This window comes from Perognathus longimembris, chromosome 2 (genome assembly GCF_023159225.1).
Source record: "Perognathus longimembris pacificus isolate PPM17 chromosome 2, ASM2315922v1, whole genome shotgun sequence".
NCBI classification, from domain to species: domain Eukaryota; kingdom Metazoa; phylum Chordata; class Mammalia; order Rodentia; family Heteromyidae; genus Perognathus; species Perognathus longimembris.
This window is the reverse complement of record NC_063162.1, coordinates 101375507-101392230: the sequence shown is the minus strand read 5'-3', so window position 1 is coordinate 101392230 and position 16724 is coordinate 101375507. Positions and strand designations below refer to the sequence as shown.

Genomic DNA, 16724 nt, shown 5'->3' with positions numbered 1-16724 from the left:
CTTGCCATTGCAGTTGTCAAACTGATTTTTTGTTTTACATTAAAACATGACTTATTAGCCCACTCCTTATTTCTAATTAGATAATACTTTCTAGTTTTTATAGGGAAATCATGAGAAGATTCATAATGTAATTCATGGGAAGTAAGTAAAAGATTAAGAAGAAATTTAGTATAAATTTGAACATAGTGGCATGTTCTGTAAATTCAGAACTTGGGAGGCTATGAATCAAGAGTTTAAGGCTTGCCAGGCTATGCATTGAAATGCTAGCTCTTAAAAACAACAAAGAAAATGTGGATGTAAAGAGTTTGTAACTTTACTCTCTGTAGTATTTCCTATACTTCCCTTAGCATAGGAAGTCAAATTCTGAAGTCTTGCCCATTTTATCATATTGTCAGTGGCTGTTCATGCAGCTTCTTATAGAATGTTAATAACTGTTATTGTGCTCTGTTGAAAGCCGTAACTATAGTGCAAAGGGGTTGTGAATGGGTAAAATTTATATTCTTGCATAGAGGTATGAGAGACTGCTGTTACTTTATTTAGACATGTCTAGCATGTTAATTCTTATTTAGGTCACACTTTTTTTTTTTTGGTGGGAGGGTGCTGGGGTCTAACCCCAAGGACTTGTATATGTTAAAAAAATGTTCTACAACAGAGCTATGTCCCCATCCTACTGCATACATATTAGGACATCACACTGTTACTTGTACTTTAGTTTTGTTTTTAGTTTTATTTTTTGAGCCAGATTTTTTATCATGTAGCCCAGCATGACTGTAAGATTGTAATTATCCTGCTTCTGCCTCCTGAGAGCTAGAATTAATAGACGTGAACTTGTTACAGAAACACTTGATTCATGCTCAGACTGAGTACATCAAAGTAGAAGAAAAATGTATGAGGTATTACCTTTCTTGAATTAAAGCATGCACTTATATGTATTGAGATAAAGGTGAATAGGAAGTAAGTATGGTGGAACATGTTTGTAATCCTAGCACTTGAGAGGCTGAGACAGGAGAATCTCAAGTTTGAGGCTATATGGTGAGATACTGTAAATGGGATAAATGAATAGTAGTAGTAATTAAAGCATATTATTAAGTCTGACATGTAGAGGGTTTAGGGTAGGAAATTGAGTTTAGGAACAACATATTATTACAAATGAAACATTGCTATCTATATTAAATTTTGCCATGGCTATTGGAACTTGATACTACACTTGGTACTTAGTACTACACTGGTACTTGGACTATGGTGTTTAATTGTAATGCCCTCTGCTTTATGGCAAAATCTGCTTTGCTTTAGATCATCTCCTGTACACATCATAGCTACTAGCAAAAGTTTACATTCCTATGCACGCCCTCCGCCAGTATCCTCCTCTTCAAAGAGTGAGCCAGCCTTCCCTCACCACCACTGGAAGGAGGAAACACCAGGAAGACATGAAAGGGTGAGTTTATTCGTAAGGTTAAACTTCTGTGAAGCTTATATAAGGGTTGAAAAACATTTAACTTTTCTCCATGTAATAAATTCTTTGAAAGCACAGATAGATGGAAAATAATATGCTTTGTTTCATTATATTATTTGAAAACTCATGAGAAAAAGAAGTATTAAAACATTTATGAAGGTCAGTAGCAGTAGCCCACACCTGTAATCCTAGCTACTTAGGAAGGCTGAGATCTGGAGAATTGAGTTTCAGAGCTATCCTGGGCAGAGAAGTCTTGAGATTCTATCTTCAGTTAACCAGAAAAATGCTAGACTGGAGGTATGGTATGATAGCTCAAGTAGTAGAGCCCCAGCTGTGAGCATGTAAACTGAGCTAATGGGTGAGGTCCTGAGTTTAAGCCCTGGTACTGGCTAAGTGAGACAATAAATAAATCTAAACAACAACAACAAAAAGGCTTACAACATAATTTTTTTTTTCTACAGGCAAATAGTGAATCAGAATCTGGCATTTTCTGCATGTCCTCCCTGTCAGATGATGATGATTTAGGGTGGTGCAATTCCTGGCCTTCAACTATTTGGCACTGTTTTTTGAAAGGTAAAAAAAAAAATAGCTTAATGTTTTTATCTGGTACACAAGTCACATATCTAAATCTAATACTTGTTTTCTAATTAAACTTTAGGCACACGACTGTGCTTTCATAAGGGAAGCAGTAAGGAATGGCAGGATGTTGAAGATTTTGCTAGAGCTGAAGGCTGTGATAACGAGGAAGATCTCCAAATGGGCACTCACAAGGTTAATTTAAAATTCTTTAAGGTTTTCTCCCCCAACCTTTTAAAATGAAGGATAAAGTGTGTTAGCCTCCAGGGGCATCCTCTGCGTTCATGTTTAAGTGCAATCTTACATTTTTGATAGAGATTTTATAATCACTCATTGTTGCTTACCCTGATGGACAACAGCAGTGACTTTAGGTTTACCTTTCTAGTTAGGTTTTTCTTAGATGGGATGAATAAAAAGTATATTTCTTAGCACTTGTGTTTTGGGTGTGTTGTATACATTATGCATTGGTGAAAACTAAACTGACATTATTAAAAATAAGTTATGCAAGAGAATCATGATTCTCAATCTTTTGCCTGCTTTTCTCCTTTGCCTACAGTAACAAATACAAGTAACAAATACAAGACAGGGTTCTGCCCTCTCCTTTCTTCCACAGTGCCTGTCTACTGGTAGTTTGAGCAGCACCTCTGCCCATCTTGTAGACAGCATTCTGGGGTTGGACTTTGGGTCCTCTTCCAGCACCTTGTTTCTTTGACTGGTCTTAGATTGTTCATCTGTCTGGACTTTGGCTTCTTGATCTGAAAAGTAGGGGTGGATTATTTTTAAAGTCTTATATGTCTCTTAAGAATTTGAAGATTCTGTAATTTGATCATTTATAAACATATTGATAACCTCACCTACACTTATTCAGTTGTATATTAGACATTGCCGTGTGAATAATAGGGTTCAAATCCTGTTTAGTGTGGCCGAAATTGTACCAATCTTATTTCTCCTCTTGACTTATTTTCCCTCTATTCTTTTAATTTTTATTCTTAATGACTAGATTTAAAATAATGAAGTTGTCTTTACTGTATTCCCTTTCCTCCTTTCATATTCACTTGGTACTATTTCCATAAAGATTTTCCAATATCCATTCTTTTCTTATTCACCTCTTTGTCATGTGTTGGATAGTATAGCTGCCCATTGGCATGTTTATTTTCTGTGAATTCAAGGGAAATAGTCATCTTTTTCATGTGTACATTTTCAGACTGCCACCTGGCATGTACTATAATGAGGACTGTAATGGGAGGCTTCATCACTTCCAATAATTAAAACGTTCCCTTTGCAGTCATTTTTATAAAATTGACAATGTTTCTTTCACTAGCTTCAGGGTCTCATCTTTGCTAGGCAGGTGCTGAGCCACTTGAGCCAAGACCTCAATAGTTTTGTTTTTTTTACTTCTTTAGATAGTGTCTCATCCTTTTCCCTGGGGTAGGCTTGGACATAATCTTTGTGCGTCTGCCTCTTGAGTAGCTGGGATTACAGGCATGCATCATCAGGCCTAGCCCATGATTTTCCAGTCCTTCTAAGCGAAAGGTTTAAGCACTTTGCCTGTCTTTAAGATCTCTATGCTATGACTAGACTGTCCTTTTCTTCTTTATTTGTCCCAAATCTGCACTTACCTTGTATTGTACAGAACTCCTCAAAGAAATTGTTGACTACAATTATTACTGGTCCAAGGGGGATCTGCTTCTACCTTTCTACCTTTGTTTCTACCTTTCTTGTCTTTTACATCCCAGTTCAAATGGAGCTGAAAGTCTTACCCTCTTAGAATATCTTATAGAATTCCACCAGCATTATTTATACTTATGTTAAAGTACTGATTCTAGTTTTCCCTATATACTGTAGATGTTTAATATATGTATCTTTCTTAAGTGCTGGATCTATTTTTCTTTAAACCAAGTATCTTGTCTTGGTTATTTTTGTCTTTTCCACAGTCTTACCTTATAAAGAGAAGTTCACTGCTTGTTGAGTTCAACATTTCCAGTTCGTTCATTCTGTGCATATATTTTCAGGGCTATGGTTCTGATGGTCTAAAGTTGTTATCACATGAAGAAAGTATATCATTTGGTGAATCTGTACTGAAGTTGACTTTTGACCCTGGTACAGTAGAAGATGGCTTACTTACCGTAGAGTGTAAGCTGGACCACCCTTTCTATGTTAAAAATAAAGGTAGGGCTTCAATTGAATTCATAGTAACTGTTTGTGTCTTGTCGCTTTAGTGATTAAGAAGTTTGAAGGGAAATTTTATTTCAAACCAAATACAACTACCATAAGAAATGCCTTTAGTAATACTCATGTTTAAGTATCTTAGCAATGGCCAGGTAGAACATTACTTCCTATGAATATGAGACAATTCAAAGTTATGTGTATCTTACTGTAGTTAGCTTTTTTGTTATAGCAGTATAGTTTGGGGATTATTCAGTTAGTCACAGTTTGCTTTACATTTGCCAAATGGACCTATATAAACCTGAATCACTCTAAGAGTCTTATTATGATAATACCATGTTAAGCATAATTCACTAATTCAGAGACAATTTCATAATCAATGTATCATTTACCACTATTTTGTAGCTTAATAGAAGTTCTGACTACTAGAACCTGAAAAGATAATGAAATTCTGAATTAAAGTACTTTTGTAGGGCTTTCACATTGTTGAAATACTTACTGGTTCTAGAAAATCTTTTGACTTTAAAGAAGCAACTCATTTTTAAGAGTGCAGAAATATGTCATTTTCTTATAGTTCTTTCTGGAAGTTCTCATTGTTTATGCAATTATGGTTTAATTTTAGGCTGGTCATCATTTTACCCAAGTTTGACTGTGGTACAGCATGGCATTCCGTGTTGTGAGATTCATATTGGTGATGTATGTCTACCTCCTGGACACCCCGATGCCATTAACTTTGACGATTCAGGTGTATTTGATACATTTAAAAGGTAATACTGAATTCTTTCACTTTTTTCTATTAAAGTTTTATCTTTAATTTCAGTAGTGTTTAGTAGACAAACAATTAGGAAGTTAGAACTTTTAAAAAAGGATTGAAAATATAAAAGAATGATTGGGAGAAAAGTATCATTATATGCATTTTATAGAGTAGTCATATAGAAAAGGTGGGTTTATAAAACATTTAGTAATCAAATGTTATATGACCAGGAGCTTAATAGATTGGCTTTGAGAGTTGCATTAAAATAATTTGCTAGTCACAACCCACAAATCTTTTAATATTGTTTATAGTTTTAACTGTATCCTTTTTGTGTGTTTGTCTGGTACTGGGGCTTGAATTTAGGGTCTGGCTGTTGTTCCTTCACTTTTTCACTCAAGATAATTAATTGTACTTTCATTTAGTACTTATTTTGACCCTGGCATTAGTTGCATATTTTAGGAAGTAATAAAACTGGTAAAAATTTGACATTGGGAAAGACTTAGGAAAGTGGGTTTTCCTGAGGTCACCTTATTTTTTTCCCTTTTTTTGTCAAAGTGAAGTACAGAGGGGTTACAGTTTCATATGTAAGGCAGTGAGTACATTTCCTGTCCAACTTGTTACCTCCTCCCTCATCACCTTGATATTAAGTGACATAAAATGACATAACTTAGCCAGGGCCAGTGGCTCCCTTCTGTAATCCTACCTACTCAGGAGGCTGCGATCTGAGAATCATTGTTGGAAGCCAGCCCAGGCAGGACATAAAGTCCATGAGACTCTGACCTCCAATTAACCACCAGAAAACTGGAAGTAACGGTGTGGCTTAAAATAATGGAGCACTAGCCTGGAGCAAAAAAAGCTCATGGACAGCACCCAGCCCTGAGTTCAAGCCTCACAACTTACAAAAACCGAATGACATAAACCCCAAGTCCTAACTCTCAGAAAGGCTGACCAACCGTCCAGCTGTCTCAGTTTATATGAGACTTTGACTTTATCACTAAAAGCCCAGAATCCCTGAAAACCCTTCAGTTTTATACAATTGGGACAATGGTTATCCCCAGAATTTACACAGAAAGTCTGTATGTAGTTAGCTAGGATTGTAAGATGCTCTTTTTTCCCACAATAATTAGCAAATTCATAGTCATGTATGGACACTTAAGAGTTCTTAGTTTCATTTCAATCAATATAAAGTTACATGTTACAAAGTGAGATTATTTAAATTTCATTTCTATTACTTAGCACACTGGCACAGGTTATTTACACAGTGAATGTCTACAGAAATGGAGTTTAAGTGCTGTTTCATTCCCTTACATATACTCTTTGAAAAAGTTGTTGAAAAATGAAACAAAATTTTAAAGACCGAATTGTTTTTAGGATATCGATCAGTAATAATGCTCATGTATTGGTGAGAATATAACCAGATAGAAAAGTTTAGGGGGATAATTTGGTTTTATTTGTGAAATTTAGTATCAACAATTTAGTTCCTCTAACTATATATACTTGGGCAAGTAAGTTTTTGCAGATATGTACAAAGAATTATAGATAACTTCATAGCCTGGCACCGGTTGGCTCACGCCTGTAATCTTAGCTACTCAGGAGGCTGAGATCTGAGAATCGTGGTTCAAAGCCAGCTTGAGCAGGAAAGTCTGTGAGACTCTTATCTCCAGTTAACCACCAGAAAACTGGAAGTGGGTCTGTGGCTCAAGTGGTAGAGTGCTAGCCTTGAGCTGAAGAGCTCAGAGGCAGTTCCCAGGCCCAGAGTTCAAGCCCAACCACTAACAAAATAAACCCTTCATAGCGGTTTTGCTCATGACAGCAAGAATGTAGAAGAATACTGATTAGCTAGGTTTTACCTGAAAAGTTGTGATGTAAGCCAACAGTGGAACTCTTGATCAGTGAGAAAAAAAGATCAGGTACATATTTTAAAATGTGGTCTATTTCAAGTCATTGTAATTAAAAATTATTCTCAAATGTGTAGTATGATTCGGTTTCTTTATGGCATGTCTAATATATCTTGAAGAATATAATAAAATCACGAATACAATGGTATATAACTTAAATACACTATATAATTGTACCAAAGATTTGCTAAGATCATCTCATGTTCGATGATAGATAGGAACATACGTGGAACTCAGCTTGTGCTTATGGCTATGGTTTATTTGGCAAAAGGATACAGGGCAAAACCAGGAAAGGGAAAACATATGGGTAAGTGTATGAGAAGTCAAGTTTCCAGGAGTTCTCTCCCAGGGGAGTCACACAGCACATGCTCAGTTCCTTCAGCAGTTAGTTGGGACAAAGTACATACATTTTTCTTACAAAGGAAATTTGTTAGACATTCAGGGCCAGATTTTTGTTTTCCATAGTGGTCACATAGGGTCCCTCTGCCAGAATAAGAATTGTCCCATTGTACTCAGATTCTATACTTTGAGAGAATTATGTATTCACAGTTTGGACATGACAAACCACTCTTGACAGTGTTAGAGTGATGCAAATAATAGTGAAAACCAAGTTCTAGATACCAATCAAGGGCCAACCTTTTAAATTTTTCTAATTTTTATTTTTGGTTCCAGTCTTGGAGCTTGAATTCAAGACCTGGATGCTGTCCTTAATTTGAATTACGGGTTCATTAGTTTTTTTGTTTTCTTTAATAAGTTATAACCTAAGTGTATACTTGTGTTTTTAATAAATCAAGTGTTGTTAAGCATAAGACTATTTTTTAAAGGAGAATTTAAATTTGGCTGCATTTTTAAAGCATAAAGGGAATTTGGCTGCCTACTTCCTGTTTTGTTCCTTCCAAATAATAAGCACGCTGAAAATGACCTTGGTCCTGGTCTTTACTGTTGAATGACTACAACATAACAGCATTGCCCTCAAAAGAAGTGGGAAAGAGCAGCTTCATCCCAGAGAAAGCTTGAGAAAGATAACAAGTGTGAAATGAACTAAATTTTATTGTAAGAGAAATAATGCTTGACACAAGGACAGCAAGATGGCTAAAAAGGCAGAAAGAACAATCTTAGTCTAAGAGAGAACCCCAGAATACTGGGGTATAGGGCAAAATTGTGTGTCATGATTTACAGAAAAGGATTATTTATGTAATTTCTAGCTTGGCAAGAGTCAGAAATCAACAATGAATTAAAGCTTTGTTGTCTTAGAAAAGATGCTCCCATGTGAGCATGATTTGAAAAAGCCCATCTGAGACACTGGAAATTGAGGCCTTTATGTCTAAAATAGTCACTGAGCATCTTGTAAAAATTATGAGATTTCTGTTCAAGCAATATGATAATTTAACAACTTATGGTATATCTGTTATCTGCACTATCCTGTTAGGTTATGTCCTCATTCCAGGGAGGGAACAACAGACATTGTTTCCAGTGCTCTTTATCTACTAACCTAGGCTACTTGCACATTAACCATAGATAACTTACTCAGTACTAGTAGGTCCTAGCCTCTTCCTTAATTGTTTTATTTATATATATATATGTGTGTGTGTATATACACACACACACACACACACACACATTATTCTTTCAGCAGTACTTCCAAATCAGTGGCAGAGGTGGGATTTGACTTGGCTAAAACTTGGTATTTCATTTTCTAGAATTAAAAAAGTTAAACAAGGCTGAGACATATGTCTTTACTTGCAGTGTAGAGAAGGAAATAAGTGAGTGAATGTGTGGAGCGTGGAGCACGCTGATGGAGACAGTGGAGCATAACACCTTAAAAAATAAACCTGTAAAAATGAGGATAGTATTGAACAAAGGGTGAAATGAGTTAATATATACAATTTAGCGAATAGACACTACATTGTTGGAGAGTTTGTCCATAACAGTAATGGTTAGTCAGTGGAGGTGGAGGAAATTCTAATGGGGAAGGGATGGAATACACAAAAGTAGAGGTGTGAAAGAGGGCACATTTGAGGAACTAGAAGCGTTCAGTGATGACCAAATACATGCTTACCTAGGTAAGGGAGTGCTGCAAAAAATCAAGCTATTTTAAAAGATCTATATCATTTGTCAATGTTGTAGTTGTGTTAGAATCCTGAGTTCTCTGATTAAATACTTCAAACTGATTTAAATTATATCCATAATGGAAATAGATGATGATTTGATTTGTGCCACTAGGTGGTAGAGTTTTCAAGTTTTAACTACTTAGCTTTACTCTGTGTCTGTTGGTACTTTAAATTGTAATGAAACAGTCCTCTACAGTGGACTACTCTACATGAATTACTTCACATTAAATTCATATTAGGGTACAAACTTGCTTTCTTTATAACTTTATAGGGGAGGAGCTTAAAATTCTTTACCCAGAAAGAACCAGCCCTCAGTTGGAAGCATGGCTCAGGTGGTAAAGCATCATCCAGGGAACAAAAACTTAGATACTTAAGTTTGGGTATTGTTCTTGAACAAAAGAAAAACATACAAAAGTTCAGATCTTGTGGGGGGGGGGGAATGACACTGCTGATTCCTGAGCATTCATTATATGATAAATTATAGTTAAAAAGACACCATGTGGCTCAAAATGGGTAGAAGTCACGTTTGTCTTTTATAGTAAATAGTATGGACCCTCTTCATTCATTTAGGATTTTGTTTTTATTTTCCATAAGGTATGTTATTCCCATCAATAGTATTAACCTGTTTTGAAATAGTGCTAGAATTTGTGTTTCAGGTAAGTAGGAGCTGATAGGATTATTAATCAAAATAAGAGCTAGATTTTCTGCCAAGCAGAAAGTGGAGGCAGAAAGGGTTAACACAGTTGCAACAAAAGAGAATTCTTGTGACTGGTTGTCTTTAGGCTGTGGTCAACATTAGCTCTTAATTTTCAGGTAGTATTTTCAATTAATATGATTATTTATTTGTTCACTTTGAGTTTAGTCAGAGAGGCTTTGGATCTTAATAGTGTGGGCTTGAGTGAATAATACTTTACTTATCCCAGCCCATTTCTTTATATTAAAGGGAGAGAGTAATGATATCCTTCCAGCAGGCTTGTTGAGGAAAAGAGAATATGAGTAGCCTATATCCACACCCATGTAAACTAAACATCAATTATAGAGTGTTGCCTTTTGTGATGGTTTTATTATGAACTGGTCTGTATAATATATATGTAGTTTTGGGGGGAGGGACCTAGACACATATATAGGACTCTTTGTACAATTGTATGTTTTAAGTCTTTTAGCCATATCTAACTTTTGACTGCCCTTTCCTTTCTGTGTTTTGTAGAATTTAGTCATTAGGTCTGGTGATTGCCCTGCAATCCCATTTTCATTTTCTAGATTTAAAGTCCTTGAGGCCAAGAATTCAGGTTGCTAATATGTCAAAAACTGAACAAGGCTGTGGTGGCTCCATGCCTATAATCCTAGCTACTCAGGAGGCTGAGATTGAGCATAGTGGTTCTAAGCCAGCGTGGGCCAGAGGGGCCATGAGACTCCTATCTCCAATTAACTGCCACAAAAAGCTGAAATAGAGCTGTGACTTAAGTGATAAAATGCTAGCCTTGAGCAAAACAGCTCAGGGACAGAATCCAGGCCCAGAATTCAAGTCCCAGGATCAGCATTCTTCACCCTCCTCCCCCTAAAAATAAAAAGAATAAATGGCTTGTGTGGGATCTAGAGGAGTTACTTGCCATGGATAAAATAATGCTGATAACATCCCTTTTGCTAGGCTACAAAAGTTAACTGTATGTTGGTAACAATGTACTAGGAAGATACACTGAAATTTCTAATCAGATGTTAAAAGGTTTTCCCTTAAAATCCTTTCAAAAATTGTATTCCAACTTTAAAACCATGTTAACATTTTTTTTAATATTCCAGCTATGACTTCACACCTATGGATTCTTCTGCAGTTTATGTGTTAAGTAGTATGGCTCGTCAGCGTCGCGCATCTTTGTCTTGTGGAGGATCTGGTGGTCAAGACTTTTCAGGATCTGGATTCAGTAAAAACTGTGGCTCACCTGGATCATCACAGCTCTCTTCCAATTCTTTGTATGCTAAAGCTGTCAAAAACCACAGCTCAGGGACTGTGAGTGCCACTTCTCCTAATAAGTGCAAGAGACCAATGAATGCCTTCATGCTTTTTGCCAAAAAATACAGAGTTGAATACACTCAGATGTATCCAGGGAAAGATAACAGGTAAACACTGACAAAACTGTGATTATAATTACTTAGTAACAGTTCAGTACACAATAACTGAGACAAGTAAACATAATTTTCATTGAATTCCTCCTTTAAAGTTTAAGTGAATTTTTAACATCATGTGTAATTATCTTATGTAACTAGGTTATCTTAGTGGCAATGAATTGCTTTTTGAAATGACAATACCTGTTAGAGGACACAGGTCTAACAATTGACAGTTCCTTACATTATCTCAGTAGTTTTTCCCCCTACTTTACTGTTTTCCCCAATAGTTGCACAAAGTTTCAGTTTCACATGTCCTTTTATGTGTGCAGTGCATCTTTATCAAAGTAATCTTTTTTATCCTTTTCCCTGTCTATCCAAGCTCCCAATCTCAAGTTTCCCTAGTTGTTTTCACATTGAGTATTATAGATGTATTCATCTACCATTCCTCTTTTCATTTATCTGTCCCTGTCCTTTCAGTTTCTACTTACCTCAGTCAGGACATGTTTCAGCTTCCTCATACTCGTGTTGTTGAACTGCCTGATAACTGTTCTTAGGAGTTACCTTGGAATATTATGCCTGTGTATACTATCTTTTAGACACTGTGATCAAGTATATATAGGGAACCACCCTCTAGGTGTTCTCAGTTATGTTTATATTTTAGGCTTCTACTTGTGAGAGAAAATATACATCCTTTGCCTCTGAGTCTGGCTTTACTCAATATGAGTTTTTCCAGGTCCATCCAGGGCCTGGCACTGTCCTTGAGTTTTTGTGTTCAAGGCTAGCACTCTACCAGTTGAGCCCTAGCACCACTTCCAGTGTTTTACTACCCAGTCTGACTTCAAACCATGTTCCTCAAATCTCAGTTTCCTGAGTAGCTAGGACTACATGTATGAGCCACTGGCACCAGGCTTATACTGTTACTCTTACTAGGTGAATAAAATTTTCTCTTATGAATACATGCCCCACATTGTCTTGATTCATTGATTGAAAGGCATCTGAACTGTTTCTCTGTTATGAATAGTGCTGCAGTAAACATGGGTGTGTGGATGCCTAAGACTGGCATAGCTGGATCACAGGGTAGTTCTATTTTTAGTTTTGGTGGTGGTGGCTGTTTTTTGCTTGTCCTTGGGCTTACACACTCAGAGCCTTGGCACTGTCCCTGAGCCTCTTAGTGCTCTTACAGCCCTACTCCTGGCCTTTCCTGAGTAGTTTATTAGAGATAAGAGTCTTATGGACCTCTCTATTTGGGCTGCCTTTGAACTGTGATCCTCAGATATCAGCCTCCTAAGTAGCTAGGATTACAGGCAAGAGCCAGCAGCAGCACCCCGCTTGCTTTTAGTTTTTTGAGGAATTAACACAATACCGTCCATAATGACTGATAATTTACATTTCCATTCATGGTGTATTAGGGTTTCTTTCCCCCTGAATCCTTACCAGTATTTGATGATGACCATTCTGAGATGAAATTTCAGTATTGTTTTTTTTTTTTTTTTTTTTGCCAGTCCTGGGCCTTGGACTCAGGGCCTGAACACCGTCCCTGGCTTCTTCCCGCTCAAGGCTAGCACTCTGCCACTTGAGCCACAGCGCCGCTTCTGGCCGTTTTCTGTATATGTGGTGCTGGGGAATCGAACCTAGGGCCTCGTGTATCCGAGGCAGGCACTCTTGCCACTAGGCCATATCCCCAGCCCCTCAGTATTGTTTTTTATTTTTTTTTTTGGCCAGTCCTGGGCCTTGGACTCAGGGCCTGAGCACTGTCCCTGGCTTCTTCCCGCTCAAGGCTAGCACTCTGCCACTTGAGCCACAGCGCCGCTTCTGGCCGTTTTCTGTATATGTGGTGCTGGGGAATCGAACCTAGGACCTCGTGTATCCGAGGCAGGCACTCTTGCCACTAGGCTATATCCCCAGCCCCCTCAGTATTGTTTTGATTTGCATTTCCTTCCTAGCCAGGGATGTTGAGCTTTTCTTCACGTATTTATTGACCACACATATACTACCACTTTTGAGACGTGTCTGTAATTCCTTTGCCCATTTATAACTGGGTTAATGATTGTTCAGGGGGTTAGTGCTTTTAGCTCCTTATTAGATGTTTGTCAGATTTACAGCTGGCAAAGATCTCCCATTTTGTAGGCTGTCTTTTTAGCTTAGAAACTATACATTCTTTGCTATGCAGAAGCCGCATGTGTGTGTCCCCGTGTCCATGTGTCTGCGCGCGTATGCTTGTCTGGGGCTTAAACTCAGGGCTTGGGTGCTGCACTTTTAGGTTTTTTGCTGGTTAATTGGAGAGAAGAATTGCATGGATTTTCCTGGTTTGTTTTCTCCATCTCTGCAAAGAATGACATTGGGATTGGTGGGTATTACATTGAATTTATAGACTGCCTTTGGTGGTATGGCCATTTCCTCAATATTCTGCAGATCTAGGAATGTAGGAAGTGTATCCACTTCCTGGTGTCTTTCATTTCTTCAGAGTTTTATAGTCTTCATTGTAGAGTTCCTTCACTTCCTTGGTTAGATTTATTCCTGGGCTCAGGAGGTTGGTTTTTGTATGTGTGTGAGTGTGCCAGTCCCAGGGCCTAAACTCAGGGACACTTTTGTGCTCAAGGCTACTACTTTGAGCCACAGCTTTCCTGGCTAGTCTAACTTTGAACCTAGATTTTCAGATCTCGGCCTCCAGAGTAGCTAGCATTACATAGAGGTGTGAGCCACTGGTGCCTGGCTTGGGCTCAATAGTTTTATAAGTAAGTCTGAAGTATGGTATATGCAGGCAATGACATTTTATTGGAATCTGACAGGTTTGTTGAAAAATTCAATTTAGAAAATAGAACTGAGAATCAAAATAAATTTAAGTCTTTCCTTTGTTTGCTGTATTCTTCTCAGAATTTTTTGCAACTCAAGCAAGTTACATCCATATATTAAAGCATTCTACTTCTAGTCCTCAATTATTTCTGAAGATTAAAACTACCATTTATTTTCCCTTAGTGCTATAAGAAACGTCAGTGATAAACTATTTGTAATTTTGAATTGGTTTCAGTGTCTAACGAGCTTAAACCTAGCCCACATAGTAGTTGTATTTTAGAGGAGCTTCAAATTCCAAATGCATCTTTGAGAATTGATGTGTATACATACACTTGCTAGTCAGTTTCCTTTAGAAAACATTACCAAGAACACTGTAATGAGTAACTTTTTTTTTCCTGGTCTTGGAATTTAACTCAGCCTGGGTATTGTCCTTCACCGTCTTTTGCTCAAGGCTAGCTAGCATTCTACTACACTTGAGTCACAGCACTACTTCTGGTTTTCTGGAAGTTAATTGGAGAAGAATCTCTCAGGCTTTCCTGCCCTGGTTGACTTTGAATTGAGATGGTCAGATCTCAGCCTCCTGAGTTAGGTATCTTGGGCATTGGCTACTATTGCCTGGCATGAATAACTTCTTCTTCTTAACAGCTGGTTATTTCTTTAAAATTTAAAGTGGAATTATTGAGTCAAGTATTCTAAGGGCTTTTTCAGTACTATTGAAATGTTTTAACACTTGGGTCTCTCATTTGTGTGACTAGGCAATTAACTTTAGTTCTTACCTTACATTTCTTCTTTAATAAAGAGTAATTTATAATTGGACACTCTTAGGAGTGTAGATGTCATTTTCACTTTGCTTTCTATTTTTCTGGATTCTTGTATCAGGTCATCTTGCTTCTAAGAAATCTTTGTCTTTTCTGTGCATTTTAGCACAGCTTTGCTCCCATATTGATCCATGTAATTTGGGTCTAAACTGTAAGGGAATGGAGGCTAAAATAGGTCAGAGAGATAAAACTAATCTTAAATTGGTATAACATCAATCTATATGAAAATTCAAGGTAAAATCCAGGCAGGTGATGTGTGAAGGAAATAAGGTGAAGGAAATAAATGCAGGTCAGTCTTAACCACTGTGCACATTTCCTTACCCATCATGTCTCAACACAAAAGGATTACATTTGTTTTCCTAGTGTCATATAATCACCTGCTCAAAAATATTTTGTACTCTGGAAGACTGAGAAAAGGGTGTGTACATATTTCTCACTGCTTTTACTGGCAAATATGTCAATCATTATTTGGTTTCACTAAAGGAAGATGCAGAGGACAGTGTTACATAGTGGGTTACAACCGAGGCACTAAATATAGATTTAAGTATAGGGCCTCAGTGGTAACTATTCTACTAAAGCACAAATGACTTACCTCTGTCTCATCAGTCAGTATAAAGTAACTTTCATGTACTTTGTCTAATCACTCCAGGATTTCCTTGTGTGTCATGAAATGGTTAAAAGTTCTTCATAGAAGATTTATGTCTGTGTCCTGGGTGAGACTATCTTAATAGGTTAAAATAGAGCAATAGGTATAAGTAGGAAAGTAGTTTCACCATAGTATCTCCAGTTTGGGTAACTATAGCTTTTGAGTTTAATCCAGTTTCTCAAGTAGAAATACAAATTGAACTGGTTAAACTGGAACTGAGTTTCCTCATGAAAGAAACAATAAGGCAAATATAGTTAATGCCACATTTTCACTATAATTGATGAAGAAAAGACATTTTATTAGCCTGTTTGACAGGTTGTAAGCATAAAAAGAAGAGAAAAGTTCTTCATACAAACTTAATACATTATGTTGCTGATAATGAACATGGTCAGCTTTTTTGGTATCTTAAGCATCCTGATAGTTTGAATTTTTTTCTTTTAAATTTAAGCTTAGAAAATAACTGATTTCTAGTCATTTTAGGTATCTTTCAATAATTGGAAACACTGACAGTATTCCAGGCTTTAATTATGTTAAGTGGACCATATCAGATTATGGTAAATGGACTGTAGTACATGGGCTTTGCTGGAAATGACTGTGACAGCTTGTACCTTTTGTTGGTCAAGATTTTTGTCTGTTCTTCTAATCTCACATTTCTGCCTAAAGTAGAAGCACTTGATAGGAATTTCCTGAAAACCCTTTGCCTTCAACGTTGTGTAAATATTTATTTTTTAGAGCCATAAGTGTGATCCTTGGTGACAGGTGGAAGAAAATGAAGAATGAAGAGAGAAGGATGTACACATTAGAAGCAAAAGCTTTGGCTGAAGAACAAAAACGTTTAAATCCTGACTGTTGGAAAAGGAAAAGAACTAATTCAGTATGTTTCAATAAGTAATTGTTTAAAATGATCTTGGCCTACCCTAAAAATATAGTGACGTTAGAGCAGTTGTTACCTGCTCTATTGGTACTTTTTCTTAATATTGTACTTCAGTGTGTTTGTATTATGTGACAAAGTCAGCCTTTTGATCTCAGCATCATTTACTTATTTGGAAAGTAGAAATTCCAAGCCAATTTTAAATGCTAAAGTAGAAAAACTTGGAATATTGTATATATTTGTGTTGAAAGATAGGCGTTATTGACTTATTAATATCAGTGTAGGGAAAAAATGGCCCAATTTTTGGTAGCATGGTTCAACTGTCTTTCTTTCCTTAACTGATAAGAGGCTAACAAGGATGGCAGAGTGAGGGCACAGTAACAGCCTCAAAAAGACAAAGTAGGCCCAGGAAAGGTGGCAAGTAAGAGTTTTTGTACAATAATCAAGCCATTTGTCAGACTCTGTTATTAGCACTTTTCATTACTAGACTAGCATCTTTTATATGTTCATGGTTTTACATTACATATAGTACTGC

At 36.9% G+C, this 16724-nt stretch overlaps 1 protein-coding gene across 3 annotated transcripts in view; it reads left to right on the top strand.

Annotated features, from left to right (window-relative positions):
• Hbp1 (HMG-box transcription factor 1) overlaps nucleotides 1-16724 on the top strand; it is a 31715-nt gene that overhangs the window by 13192 nt on the left and 1799 nt on the right. For all 3 annotated transcript variants that reach the window (XM_048339805.1, XM_048339807.1, XM_048339806.1), the window contains exons 4-10: nucleotides 1294-1435; nucleotides 1915-2026; nucleotides 2112-2224; nucleotides 4042-4198; nucleotides 4818-4962; nucleotides 10756-11073; nucleotides 16051-16192. In XM_048339805.1, the coding sequence (XP_048195762.1) occupies nucleotides 1294-1435; nucleotides 1915-2026; nucleotides 2112-2224; nucleotides 4042-4198; nucleotides 4818-4962; nucleotides 10756-11073; nucleotides 16051-16192 (1129 nt within the window). The remainder of the gene's footprint in view (nucleotides 1-1293; nucleotides 1436-1914; nucleotides 2027-2111; nucleotides 2225-4041; nucleotides 4199-4817; nucleotides 4963-10755; nucleotides 11074-16050; nucleotides 16193-16724) is intronic.